Source organism: Electrophorus electricus, chromosome 11 (assembly GCF_013358815.1).
Source record: "Electrophorus electricus isolate fEleEle1 chromosome 11, fEleEle1.pri, whole genome shotgun sequence".
NCBI lineage: Eukaryota > Metazoa > Chordata > Actinopteri > Gymnotiformes > Gymnotidae > Electrophorus > Electrophorus electricus.
Genome location: NC_049545.1, coordinates 3,702,542 through 3,716,524, shown reverse-complemented (window position 1 = coordinate 3,716,524; position 13,983 = coordinate 3,702,542). Strand labels below are relative to the sequence as shown.

The 13,983-nt window shown below is 44.4% G+C and overlaps 1 protein-coding gene across 7 annotated transcripts in view; it reads right to left on the bottom strand.

Moving 5' to 3' along the window:
- Positions 1-13,956, bottom strand: part of cpeb3 (cytoplasmic polyadenylation element binding protein 3) — a 34,215-nt gene extending 20,259 nt beyond the window's left edge. For 2 of the 7 annotated variants that reach the window (XM_035531505.1, XM_035531506.1), the window contains exons 1-2: positions 10,760-11,899; positions 5,686-5,770 (exon numbers count right to left, since the gene is read on the bottom strand). In XM_035531505.1, coding sequence (XP_035387398.1) covers positions 5,686-5,770; positions 10,760-11,782 — 1,108 coding nt within the window. In that variant the 5' untranslated portion in view covers positions 11,783-11,899. Of the gene's footprint in view, positions 1-5,616; positions 5,771-10,759; positions 11,900-11,923; positions 11,942-13,255; positions 13,360-13,885 lie in introns of those variants that run through there. The other 5 variants (XM_035531509.1, XM_035531511.1, XM_027014133.2 and 2 more) reach the window with 4 other exon arrangements.
- Positions 13,957-13,983: the final 27 nt, after the last annotated feature.

The following is a 13,983-nucleotide window of genomic DNA, read 5'->3' as shown; positions in this document are numbered from 1 at the left end:
CAACCACCACTGTAGTTGAGCGATTTACATAATCTCCACAAATCTCTGTTGTCACATGCCTGACCTCTTGCCATTACAGGACAGAGCAGTCACCCTGACCTCTCCTTCAGTTGCTCTGACTTTGCCATGGTGGTTGCTACATCTGTTTAGTCATTAGCACACTGCAGTCATCTAATGTGCGCTGAGACTTTGACAAACAGTGAGGCGGAAGATCGCCTAAATGGGCCAGAGACCAACAGTAATGCCACCGAGGTCACCAAGTCAACTGAAGCTCCAGGTTTTCTGGGAGAATGTCTCCGATTAAAATCGCCACCACCATCGGAGCACGACTCCGATTAAAAGCACAGACATTCTTCCTCTGGTTGGCCACGCGAGGGACATAACGGACAAACTGGCAGCTCTGGGTTGGAGTGAAGTACGACTCCATAACCCTACTGAACGGATAGGGCTGTTTCAGGCCCCCTTATGTTCAACTACTGGGAACGTCAAATGAGGAGAGAAAATTCTGGAACCACTTTTCTAGGTGGTATATGAGTGTCATTGGATATTGCATATAGTCTGTAAAGTAATTGCAAAATAATGCAACTCCAGTATTTCTGTGTTATGCAGATAAGTTGACAGTGAATTAACTTCTGCATAAAATTTCTTTGACGTTTTGAACATTTTCCCCTCATTCTTTATGTAGCTAATTGAATGGAAATGAATGAAGTGGCAGGATCCTGACGTGCTAATTATTCCGGAAACATTTGACAAAACCCTAAAAACAAAATTAAACCGCTCGGCAGTGACTGACAGTTCTGAATCAACATCTGCAGCTGTAATCTTTCCACCATTTGATCGCCATGTTTGCTGCAGAGAGTTTTGTGTTGGCTGAGCAGCTCGTCCTGCTGCCCAGAGCCTACCCACCACTACCACCGGGCCCACCACGACCCACTACCAACACGACCACCCTTGGGGTGGAGTGGAAAACACCCTTACCTTTCCGCCCACCTCATATAGATCTGAGCTCTGGTGCGGTAGCTGGGCAGCAAAGCGACGGACATTTCCTCACAGGGTTCTGGTTCTGTGCTAATTCTGTGTTTCCAGTTTCTTTCTTGACGTGCGATTGGGGTCACAGTAGTGGACATAAACAACATTTGCTCTTTCCCCTTGGCATGAAAGCCCTCTGAGGGAGATCTCAACAACAGTGCAATACTTCCCTGGACACACACCAGGACGGCATAAATGTTAGCTGAGGACCAAGAGTTAATGCCCTGCGTGTGAGCATCAACCTGGTCAGACTTTAACATTAGAGCAGGCCAAGGCCCTGGGTATATATAAATAGAAGGTGATATCCCTTTACACGTCATGGATTTGAACCAACTGAGATGGTGGCAGTAGTTCGACCGGACAGAGCGCACGAATCTGCTGACTCTGAAGATGCCAACTTTGTGAGAGGTGACTTAAAAAACCAGGACAGGGGACCTTGAACTACAGCGATGGGCTCATATTCTACCTGAGCACTCACACGGATTAAAAAAACATGCATTCTGTGTATAAGTAAAGCTGTGTAGAAGTGCAGGACACCACCCATATGGCTTATAACTAGCCAATGAGGAGCAATCTCTCATTTTCTTACACCAATTCTCTGCTCGTTTTGCACCTCATCTTACTCCTCGTCTCTCTCTCTCCCCTTCTTTCTTACACTCGCAGTTTAATCCCCACCGTCTTCCTGCTTCCTGTCTGGAGTGCAGCCCACACACCGCCACCCCCCACCTGTAGGCGGCACCCCACAGAGCCAGACGCCGCGCTCCCGTGCTGGCTAACCAAGCCCCCTGCAGGACTGTGGAAGAGGAGCAGAGGAGATGCTGACAACCTGCTGACAACTTCACGAACACCGAGACCTGGGGCCAGGTCCTGAACCAACACACTTACACACTCTCCAAAGCAAATTCACACAGGAAAATCCAGACATTCTCTTTGGAGATACATAAACCAGATCCCAAGATCTTAACCTTTAACATATTCCCTTAGGCAAATAACACAAGCAAATGACTCTTCAATTTGATCATTTCAAGTGCTTTGCTATGCTGGGTCACTGCGGAACGTTCCTTCCACACAGTGCGTAAATGAGTAGAGTACTCTCCCAACGATAGCACTCTTCAGAGTGGAGTGCCTGTAGACACCAGCACGCTGCATCTTGCCACAGGGCTTACACATAGCTCCGAGGGGTGGGGCAGGGGGAAGCTGCCAACTTTCCCGTCATCCATCCCAACTCACTCCTTTACTCTTTTAGTTCAGTCCCTCGTTCCTCCCCCCCCCCGCCAACATGCACCTGCACCTGCAGAGGAAGACACGCTCGCCGACACCACACCAAGACAAAAAGTGTGAGGCGCATGCATGAGGGTCAACACCCACGGCATTTAATGAGGTCATGCGGGGGCTTTGGGCTTTGAAACGGTGAGTGCTGTACTTTTCCCTTGATACTCACAAGCATGTTTTCAACTTTCAGTTGCAAAGCAAACATTAGCACACACTTCAGAATGTTTCCGACCTCCTCCTAGGTGCATCCGCTAACTAGTCTAGAAGTCGTCAGGTAGGACGATCTGGTTGTTGGTGCACACAGAAGAATCGAGACCTCTACACTTACTGCGGTTCTTCAGCACCGATAAACCATCGTCTCCGTAGCTTTGACTTGTTGCACTTCTCCGTACCCCACGTTTCTCATCAGCCACCCTTTTTGCCATCGTGTGTACCAAATTGGAGGATCTATGCCTGCCACTTTAAGCATTACATAAACAACTGAACAAAATCAGACCTTCATTATTCTAAGTGGGCACTGAAAAAAAAACTACCACAGCTCTATCCTTCAGCCACAAAAGAACAAGATGGATCATGTGAGAGCAGAAGGACTTGGATACTGTGGGGGGTGAGTGTGTGCATGCAACTGTGTTATCATCGTGCATGGAAGCTGTGCAAGTATAAATGCAAGAGCCTTGACACAAGGCACCTTTATGTACAGCAAAGTCTCTTTGAACTGGGTGCCTGTTTGTGTGTGAGTTTGGAGGGGGAGGCTCAAAGCATAACTGGCTACACACAAGTTAAGTGGATCACAGTCTAGGGTTGTCCAATACTTCGAGCGTTTTGTCTGGAAGAGGGACGCGTTTGTTCGGGAGCCGCCCTCGACCCTTCGCTTCCCACCCCATTCTCCCCTTCCAAACGTGAATTCCCCACACATTCCATTCCAATCAGATTAATGTACATTCAGGAGAGAGAGAGAGAGAGAGAGAGAGAGGTGGGGGGGGGAAATCAAAAACCCTCCTCCATCTCAAAACAGCCAAAGCCTCTTCACACAAGAGGCCTCCTTCTTCAGAGTGCCCTGCTCCCGAACTGGGGGCCCACGGGACCAGGCCAACTCAATTGCTCATTTCAGTACTAGCTCTGAGCCTCATTTTAGCTCTCTCCAGGCCTTAGGAAGCGAGCCGGCTCCCGTGTTCCAGAAACGATGTCTCATTCACCAGGCTAAACTTTGCTCACCATCACAACGGCTACATTTTAAAGATGAACAGCCGTAGTAACTTTGGGCATGGTGTCCTTCAGTGAGAATACAGTGAGACCTTTGGAAGTCTCAATCCAGGTGTAGTACATTTTCCTTTGTGTGTGATATTCTTTTAGCGCCACCATATTTACAAGGTGTGAGGCTGGAATAAATGTGTACACCAGCAAGACAGGTAATAAGTCAGTTACATCATTATATACATGTGGGCTCACGTCCAACGCTATAGGCACACTTTGATGGGAACTGCAAAGCAAGGAAAAATTTTTTTTTTTAAAAAGCCTTGAGGAGCTGCACTGGTCAGAAGGGTAGCAAAAAGCCCCCCCCCCCCCCCCCCCCCCCCCCCCCCCCCCCCCCCCCCCCCCCCCCCCCCCCCCCCCCCCCCCCCCCGGCCCCTGTCTGGATTGTTTATATGCAAACAGTGTCAACAGTGTGCCAAACATGGACACAGCAGGCCATGAATCAGGCCTCTTTCAGTCTTTTTACACCTGCATGCAGCTGACATTTGGGGACACTGGTCAGATGGGAGCGAAGCGCGGCCCTGGCACTGGGCAGCACAGAAATGTTTGCATTTCTGTGTGTTGTCCTTTTCACACTCGAGTGACATCATGCTGCGAACACCACTGGGTTATTGAGCTAGTTTCTATTTAGACTTGCTAATACTGCAGAAATTGCCTTGATTTTGTCTGTAAAAGATCTAATTTGGGACTTTGGTCAAACTGAAGCCTCAGGCATTGGCAACACTATGAATGAAAGGTTTGGACATCCATTGGTATTTCAAATAAACTGACACTGGTAGAAAAGTGACCAGTACAGGCCTCCCAACTGAACCAGTAGACTGATCCACAATAACTCTGGTAAAGGACAAACAAACATAGCTTGATTTTGCACAATGTATTGTATTGCACAATGTATGGAATCTTCTAAGTACACCCCCCCCCCACGTACCATCAAAACCACTCTGCACCGACACTCCCTGGATAAGAAACCATGCTGCCACTGCAACTATCAATCATCTCAAAGACGTATAGAGAGGTGTGGAGGGGCAACCTTACTAAAAATAAATCTTTTTTTTAAAAAAATCATGCGAGGTGTGCAAAACAAGGAAGTGATCTGGCAGTAAACCCTCGCCACATGCAGGACATGCCCACACACATACGCGTGCATATGTCTCCTAAATGCAAATTTGCATAGTCTAGAAGGATCAGAACTAACATGAGTGATGTGGTCTCCTGCAGTTAACCTCAACAGGTGCTCAGACAAGACTACTTCAGAGGCCCTTGCTGAACAGAGTCACGTTATCGCAAACTGCTCTGAGGGTGTGAAAGCTGCCGCATGAGACTTCGGCATCACGTTCAACGGTGTATGACAGGTTTCGCTTATTATTTGCATCGGATCCAGACTAAGAAGGAATCTCACCTGCAGCCGAATTCTCATTTCAAGGCTACAACACACTACACATTTATTCATATGATTGTGCAGAGCTGGTCTAGGTGCTTCGAGTACTCCACACACTCGGCCACGTTAGGGACGGTGACTCCTAGTCAGGGTTGCACCTTTTCCCTTACTGAAGTACACCAGTATTGGCCTCTGGCAGGAAAGAGAGGCAAATTTGGATATGCAGTGGCATCATATAATAGACCTTGGTAGGAATTAAGGGAAGGGCCCTATATCCGGAGAGGATGCGGACACACACAATTTCATATGTTTGCATGCATCAAACACATGTTATCACAACAGCTCACATCCATCACACAGCCAAAGATTTTGCTCTTTGCAAAACAAAAGAGATCATGAAATCTGCATCAAATAACAGAAGGAGAGAAAACCTAGAAACAAGCCACTCGTGAAAGACGGACACGCAATGCACATCAACAGATTTTGCAGGTAAGGCAGTGGCTAAATTACAATGGTTTTATAGAAAACAAAGTTATACCATGTTGGCAGAAGAGATAATGTATAGCAAAACAAAAAAACATGTCTATCAGAGATTATTTGAAGGAAGCCAAAAAAAACAAACAAAAAATAAATAAAATTTAAAAAAACACCACATAATGCATAGATGTATGAACATTCCTAACCTGCAAAATATTCCTCCATACAATATCAGCCATAGTCATTGGCGGCCCCCCCGACAGGGTGCTGTTTACCTTTGTCGTGGTCAGTCCTTATCATATCCATTAAGGAATTCTCCAAAGTTTGCAAGCTAAATGGATCAAAGGGCCGATTCCGGTCCTGAAAGACAGAAAGCAAGAGGGTTAGAGTGCAGAGAGCAGACATCACAGGTTAGTCCTAGTGTTTGTGATCAAGGTTCGTTTCTGCCAGTGACGACATCATTCTGTTCATTTTTCATTTTGAATAAATTAATCCATCCACTTCAGTCTTCTTTCGAGTTCTCTTTTGCTTAAATGGAAACCAGATGCATCATAACAAGGGAAAAACATTTAGGAAAGAGGAAGATGTGAAGCAATAAGAGGCGGGAAAATAAAAAGTCACCTATACTTGTCAGAGGGACAATAGAGAAGGGAACAGTATGGCAGTCTCTAATCACATAACCAAGCACATTCAATTCAGTTGTCAAAACCAGCAACAGTGGTAATATTTAAATGTCAAACTCTCAAAACAAAAAATGCCCTTCAAGGAACCATGTCCCACAGGTGCTTGGTCAGAATTTGTCTGAGGAGATAAAGAACCCACTGTTGTTCAACAAACACCTCCAAAGCACTGCCTCAACACAAGCCTCAACAGTAACTACTGAAGCCACAAGCTGGAACATTTACACCACAACCACATCTGGTTTTGGGGGACCACATAACCCATGATGCACAAAAGTAGCAAAAACAGGGTTAGAGGAGTCATTTTAAAAAATGTTTAAAAAAACTGCTTGCAAGACATGTAGGTCCGTGTAAGACATTCTAGAGCATGAGAGCAGTGTGTCTGTGCAACAAGTTCCCTAAACTTTGTTGGGTCAGATAGCACATATAAAACAGGTTAATTAGAACTAATGTTGGCATAAGACAAGAACTACAAAGTCCTTACAAATTATCAAGCTCCTCTCTCAGAGATGAAATATCTACAGTACATTCAGGAGGTTTGCTACATAACTATCAACCACAGGCCCATTCAGAGATCAGCACATTTATTTGCCCACTGTGAACATCAGCCATTTGTTCTATGACGACACAGGGTTTGTCCATATGCTGTGCTTATATCCTCAGCTGTCTTATATCCACCTCTTCATGTAGTGATTAATGCAAAGGATTCTTTCCAAAATACTGATGTAGCTCGTTCCAACGTTCCACCCCTGTGAAGACCAGGCACATCCATCAAAGCACCCCCACACGAAACAAAACTCTTTATACTCACGTTTATATTTAGTGTCTTATCTGGCCATGTGCATGTATTAGTGAAGATCATGGTGAAGGATTCAAGGATCTCAGCCTAAAGCAGCACACTGTGCTTGTGCAGTGCTCACTGGGATTTCATGAACACAGTTTGTCCACGTGTGAACAATAACCTTGTCAGATACCAATATGAACTGGGACCCAATGTCCATCCAACTCTCAATGCAGACAGAAAGGACAGGTGTAGTCCAATCAGAAAGTGTGGAGCAGTATATCAGTGAGTGAACGTTACACACATCACTTCAATTGTGAACTAAGAAGGACGCGTGGCTGCGCGGACGGCTGAGGCCCTGCGACGCCAGCAGTAGCACGCCGTTCACCACCGTTGTTATGCAACTGGCTGAGCCAGTCAAAAAAATAAGTGCCATTTCCCCTTTTGCTGGGGGCAGATAAAAATCTGCCCACTTTGTACTCATCATGAACATTTAAAACAATGAGCTTCTCACTTGAGCCTTGTGCCACTCACTCACACTCAACACACACACGCACGCACACACATGCTCTCCATTCTCACGTGCTGTGCAGGTCCAGACTGAAAAGACTCGACCAGTAATGACCAGAGAGGCCTTAATATTTGCAAGCAAATATCCAAGAGGTAGGGCTGAGTGGATAACACCCACATGTGGTAGAACATAGTAAAATGAAACTGACATATCTGTGGGAAGAGCACATGAATGCAACCGAATTCACATACCCTTTTAAAAAGTTAGAAAGAGTCAAACACCTTGAGAATTTGCACGTCAAACCATATAGGGCCAGGGGTCGTCCCTGTGCATTTACATAGGCCCCCGGCCCCTTTCCACTGCAGAACATCAGACACCCACCACAATGCAAAAATGTCCAGTACAAGGAGAGATGAGGGTGGTGAGCGGTTATCTGGATGACATGCACTCATTTTAGCTCAGAACCTTTTCACTTTCACTGTTGGACACAAGGCAGAGCATTTCAAATGGTTTCGGGCTAAGCCTGGGATTTTTAAGCCTAGTCATGCTATATTAGGTTTGTGATGGGTCCCTCTATTGTGGGGGGGAAAAAAAACCAAACAAACCAAAAAAAACCCCAACAGTTAGAAAACACCCCGGGTGTATACATATATATGACTGCATTAAGCTAACAATAGGTGAACAAGGTCCAGTAGTGGTCAGATGTGGGCTGTATGGTCAGAGGAAACAAGGCAAAGAACAAGACAGCTGTGTGGTGACAAACATGTAGTCAGTCCCTTTATCTCTGTACAGTTTGATAACGATTACAAAATACAGAAAACAGCTTCACAGACTCCACGGTCAAGGGATGGTGGCAATAGATGTTGGGAGGAGGAGAGCAAGAGCAAGCAAGAAACCTACACCCACAGCCAGAGAGAGAGAGAGAGAGAGAGAATACGTAGGGGAGAGAACCTTTAGTGTTAAAATATGTTATGCAACAAAATGATAATTCCTTAACAGTTGAATATTAATGAGCCCATCATGACTCATCTAAAAAGCCTACTTCATAACATCCTAAAACATTCCTATAAAATGACTTGATATTTACTTTGAATCAAACTAAAATTGCATTTAAAAAGATGAGGCCCAATGTTAGGAGTACTATCGGCTATGGGTTATATGTGCCATCAAGGCAGCTTTGAATTCCAAACATGCCTTCCTCTCCATGTTTATTCATTAAGAAGGTAGCCTAAAAGAAATTGATGAACACCATCTGGTGAAGAGTACAAAAATGGGTTCATACTTCACCCAAGCCCAAGATGCGGCACCACACTGCTGCTAGAAATGTAAAACACTCATGGTAATGTTTTAGAATCACGCTTGAAAATATACTTCAAGTTCCTTTTGCGCATCCAATAACAATACATTTGCTCATTTAAACATTTGCTTAAAGTGAGGCCTGTGTGTGTTTTCAACGGTGTGCACCCGTGCCACTGACTCAAGTGACACGCTACAAGTGCGACTTCATTCTCACAGCAAGACACAAGCAAGGGACTGGCTTCCCCAGAAGAAAAGACGCAATGGTATGAGAGACCTCTTCTACCCATGGCACAAATCACTTTGTTTTCAATGTGCGGTTGCATTCTAGTGACACTGGTGTTACACTTTAGCTTGTTTTCAGAATGGTGTGGTCACACAACACAATGCATGTGCCATGCTTTTGACCCTACAGAAATGAGGCAGAAGCCATCATTCAGTGGGATAACAGCAGGTATGACTCAGCACTTGACCCTACAGAAATGAGGCAGAGGCCATCATTCAGTGGGATAACAGCAGGCATGACTCAGCACTTTTCTCTCTGCTGTAGCGCTAACTTTTCCACTGGTGTAGTCATGCAGCTAGAATAGGCTTAATCTGACACCAACGAAATGTACATTCACACCTGATTTAGAAAATGGTAGGCTACTTGCTTGATGAATTTGAAATAAATCAAACATGACTACTGAACGTTATCAGTAATTTAGTTGTTTTTTTTTAATCAGTAATAAACCAAATGCAAACATTAAACTGATTTAAAAAATGTTCCAGCTCTGTAAATTCTATAACATGATTAAAATGTACACTTTAGACACCATAACATAGAAAAATAGTTTTAACATGATTTTAAAAAATATATTCCTTTGTGACTTTCATGAGTTCAGTCCTGCACTTTCCTTTAAATTCTTCTGTCACCATTATAAAAGATCACGCATTAAACTCAAAGCGCCATACCGACAATATTAACTTGTGTTGCGTAGAAAGCCGGACAAGTGCATAAGTTCAACGGGGGATACTCGACACCTGAGATCAAACCATTAAATCGTTTCTGTTCTTGACAGGAGAGAAAAACACTGATACGGTCAAGAGGTTTGGCAAGTTCTGCTCACCCCAGCGCCGCACTCACCAGCGCCGCCCCCGCCCCGACCCCATCCACGCCCCGCCCCAGTCAGCCAATCACATTCGAGTGGTGTTCCCTTTAAACGCCCCTAAATGAGCTGGCAGAGTAAACTACTAATGAGCAGGAGAAAAAAAAAATTAACCATCCACGTACCATGACAAATGCCTACGAGAGGGTCTGGTTTTCTCCAGTCATTCCGTTACAAATGTAAAAGAAGTTATCCGGAAGGGGGAGGGGGGTAAATGAAATTAAACAAATTTCCAGTGCGTTTTACATTTAAATAAAGTAGCAATAAATGTCAGCCAGATCTCGGGCTGGTTTCAACAACCATAAAGGACAGGCCTCACACCGACGCTCGGCCAAACGTCAGGCCTAATCGTACCGTAAGTGTGAGGCCAGAATGAATGACTTGACTTTTGCGTAAAAGGTTAGATGTAGGCTGCCAAGCCTCGCAGACAATTCATGCTTCTGAAGGTCAGATCCTACCTAGGGTTTGAAAATCAGCCAACTTCATTATCGTCACAACGACAGTGATCAAGAATATACGCGATAAGCTTACTGTCTCGGTTAATACGGTTTATAAGCGTTTGCGGTATAGAAAAAATATCACTAAAACGTACACTAAAGAAAGAAAATTCACTAGGTTAGCCTACTCCTCATACGAGTTGGTTCCATTTGTGATGATCGCAATTAGGTCCGTGTGTTAGTTAAATGTCTAGTGCTATTTGTGTCGTAGTGAGATGTTAGTGCATCGGTAACACGGCTTATATATTAACTAGTCTCACATTACGATGACCGCAAGCAGTTCAACAGCACAGAATAAACATTATCAGATAATGTTACGGAGTTTGTCGAAAGTTACAACCGTTAAATAATTGCCGTCTTACCATATAAATATCACGGCGAAAATACATAACACTGTCGATAGCATACCGTTTTAAATGAGCATGGTAAAACTCACCTGAAAAGGTAATATATTGTTGCTGTTGTCTGTTCTGAAGGCGTTATCCTCCATCCAGGGTTTTGGTGTAAGGGGACCGGCTCTCGGAAATTTCGGTGGTGCGATGACATTACTGGGATAGGGCTTTTTCATCGGAGAGATGGGATTGAGAGGAGAGGGAACCCCGACTGCTACGCCCACCCCAACCCCGACGCCTACCGCTCTCCGCGGGTCTCTGCCTGCCTGGAGCCCGCTCCAGGGATTCGAGGCTGTGCTCCAAACAGCGTTCTGGTGATTATTCCAAGCGGATGAAGAGGACGAGGAGACCTTGCTGTTCATGACGGACTGGTGGTTGTACGCATTTCTTTGAGGGAAGGGGGCTTGGTTTGGGCTTACAGGAGACCTCCTCTGTTGCTGCTGCTGCTGCTGCTGCTGCTGTGCTTGTTGCTGTTGAGACTGTGCCAAGCCAATCTGAGGTGAGAAATTGCCTCCGAAAACCGGGTTGACATGGTGGGGGAAGTTTTGGAAAAGCATCGTCCCGTTAACCGAAGGTATTCCTTGAAAAAAACTATCTTCTACCGCATTCGTGGTTCCGGAAGACCAAGTGCTACCGAATGATGGAGACAACGAGGTTCCGCCGGTCTCCTGTGGCTGATGAAAACTCAAACCCGGCAGGATCGGCGACTCCATCGCTACTTTCTCTTTGTTACTCTGTATCGAAGGTGCTTGGCTGGTCACACTCGGGCTGTCCTCCGAGACTGGGAGATCCGATGAAGGGCTCGGGGTAGGAGGAGGATCAATGTTTGTTGGATCTTGCTGCTGGTGAGGCTGAGCTTTGCTTTTGTCCATCAGTAAATCATCCTGCATGGTTTGCTGAGCTGAAAGGGGGGAAAACAGACACGAGTTATTATTGAGGATATCATACATCATATTCGTCGGGCTGTTGCGGTGTTTGGACGAAGGTAACGTCGGGAGGGAGAAATTATTATTGCTGCCGCTACTGGTGAGCAGTGCCGACTGTAAGGCGAATCCGTAATCACCCATTTAGCAGAAATTAAGCTGTCTGTCCTATTGCACAAACTGATTTTCTTCTCTATAAATCCGCAAAACGTTTCACTGCCTCCGAAACACTTATTTCTCCAAGATCGAATAAAGGAGAAAAGCTTTGAAGACACCAATATTCACCAATTTTCGCCACGTCTCTTTTTCCTCTCACCGGAACTCCGGACTGCAATGTGAAACCGATTCTTGTTCCTGTTTTTTTTTTTCCTAGGCCCGCCCCTAAATTAATTTGCATACGTCAATAAAGGCAGCTGCGTCCTTCCACAAGGTTAAAGGAGACACGCCACAGTGCCCTCCTCCGACGCGCCTGTCAAAGGCAACACTGTGTAGCACTAGCATTCTTCAGCCAATACATTTTCACAGGTTGAGAGAAAGTCGATGTCTATGTAACTAAATAATAGTTTGGAGTTTAAAAGTTTCTTTTCTTTCTGTATTGTTGCATTCGGGAGTAAATGTAATTTGACAAGATCAGCAAAGTTAAAAACACACGTTGTAACACAACTAAACACTTGACTACCCATTCCAAATATAAAAGATGACTTCATTTAGATTAAACTAGCATTTTAGTATAGCCTACAAAAGGTAAACTATAGCACACGTCCGAAACTGGGTAACAACCCATTTCTTACAAGTTCCTGGGTAGACGCAGGCAAAGCAGCATTATACAACATATATATCTTATCTTATAATGACACCACAGAAATCAGGTGTCATTTCTGCATTTCTAGTTCTCGTGATTTCGTGATGTTAGCATCTGGGCATTTCATGAAAATGAAGACTAATATATATAAATAAATGGGGGCAAGTGATAGGGAAAAATGGAGTTCTTAAATTAGACTCAAGACGCCACCACTGCAGCAAATGGTTGGCCACGACATCCTGAAGCTGTATACAAAAATAGCGAACAACCTATCAATTAATGTGTGACGGTACGTGTCGAAGGAGAACTAAACGGTTGAAAAAAATTAAAAGTAGACTAGGCCAAGTGCGCTATGCGACAATTTTAAACTTAAATAGTCAGCGATGCAGTCTGCAGTTCACCGAACACTCCTCCTAAAAGATCACTGTGCCTAATTTAGCACTTCTACGCACCACGAAACGATTTCTTTAAATGTTTAAAATATCTACAATTCATTTCGTCTACATGCAGCTAATCCTCGTTTTCACGTTACTGCATAAGAACTGCTTATTCAAGGTCAACAAAGTAATCAATACAGTGGGCAATCGGTCAAACCAAACGCCACAGATTCTCATGCTTCCTATGCTGAATAGTAGGTTATATGTTTTATGCGCCAAAGGTTTTACACCTCGAGGTTTCTAAGACACATATGGGGCTATCGGAAGGGAAATATCATGCACCCCCCACTAATCCCCCCCAGAACCGAAAACGAATTACAAATATATGCCAGAACATGCATGTTCCTGTTGCTGTAGACTACATGAAACAGACTTTACCTTATCGTTCACCTTTTGGGATTCTGTAAATAAAGCTATTTCTGTTTGCCTCGTCTGGGTATTGATATGACAAATGAGCTACCCTTCTACCGAGGTAGAGTCAGCAGTCGCCTCAACAGCTGATTGACTGCGGCGCATGGATGATGTAGAGGAGGCTTAAGGGAACTGTAGTTTTTTTCCCCCAGCGCGACAGTAACCAAATAGTTTTGGAATGCAAGAGGTCTTAATACAAACTATCCATGTAAAATCGTCATAATATACAACACTGCATTTTTAAGCCATACGACAACATAAAAGTTCAATTAAATTCACTATTCTACGTAGGGTGTTAATACATCTTTTTGAATATACAAATAGAAATTTTAAAAAACAACATAAAACTGTATGCTATAGTTAAGCAATCAGCCTTGGCCTAAATCTTAGGTTCCCTGCGAAAGTGAAAAAGTCCCCATTGGACAAGGCAATCTTTTAGATGTGATTTCAACTGTGACTCACAAATCAACAGTCAGTTCTAAAGACACTAAATTATCGTAGCCAATACTAAACCTTAAACGTTTAGTTGGTCTAGCCTCTCTTGGGGCATCGAGTCGGGCTATTTGAAATTTGAAGATTAAACATGTAATTTCTTACCGCAATATGAAGTGTTTTGTAGCCATATGTGTATCTTCATGTTTCTTGTCTTTCCAAGTAGGCTCAGTGCCTCCTGGTCGGCAGCGCCTGTTCGAGTT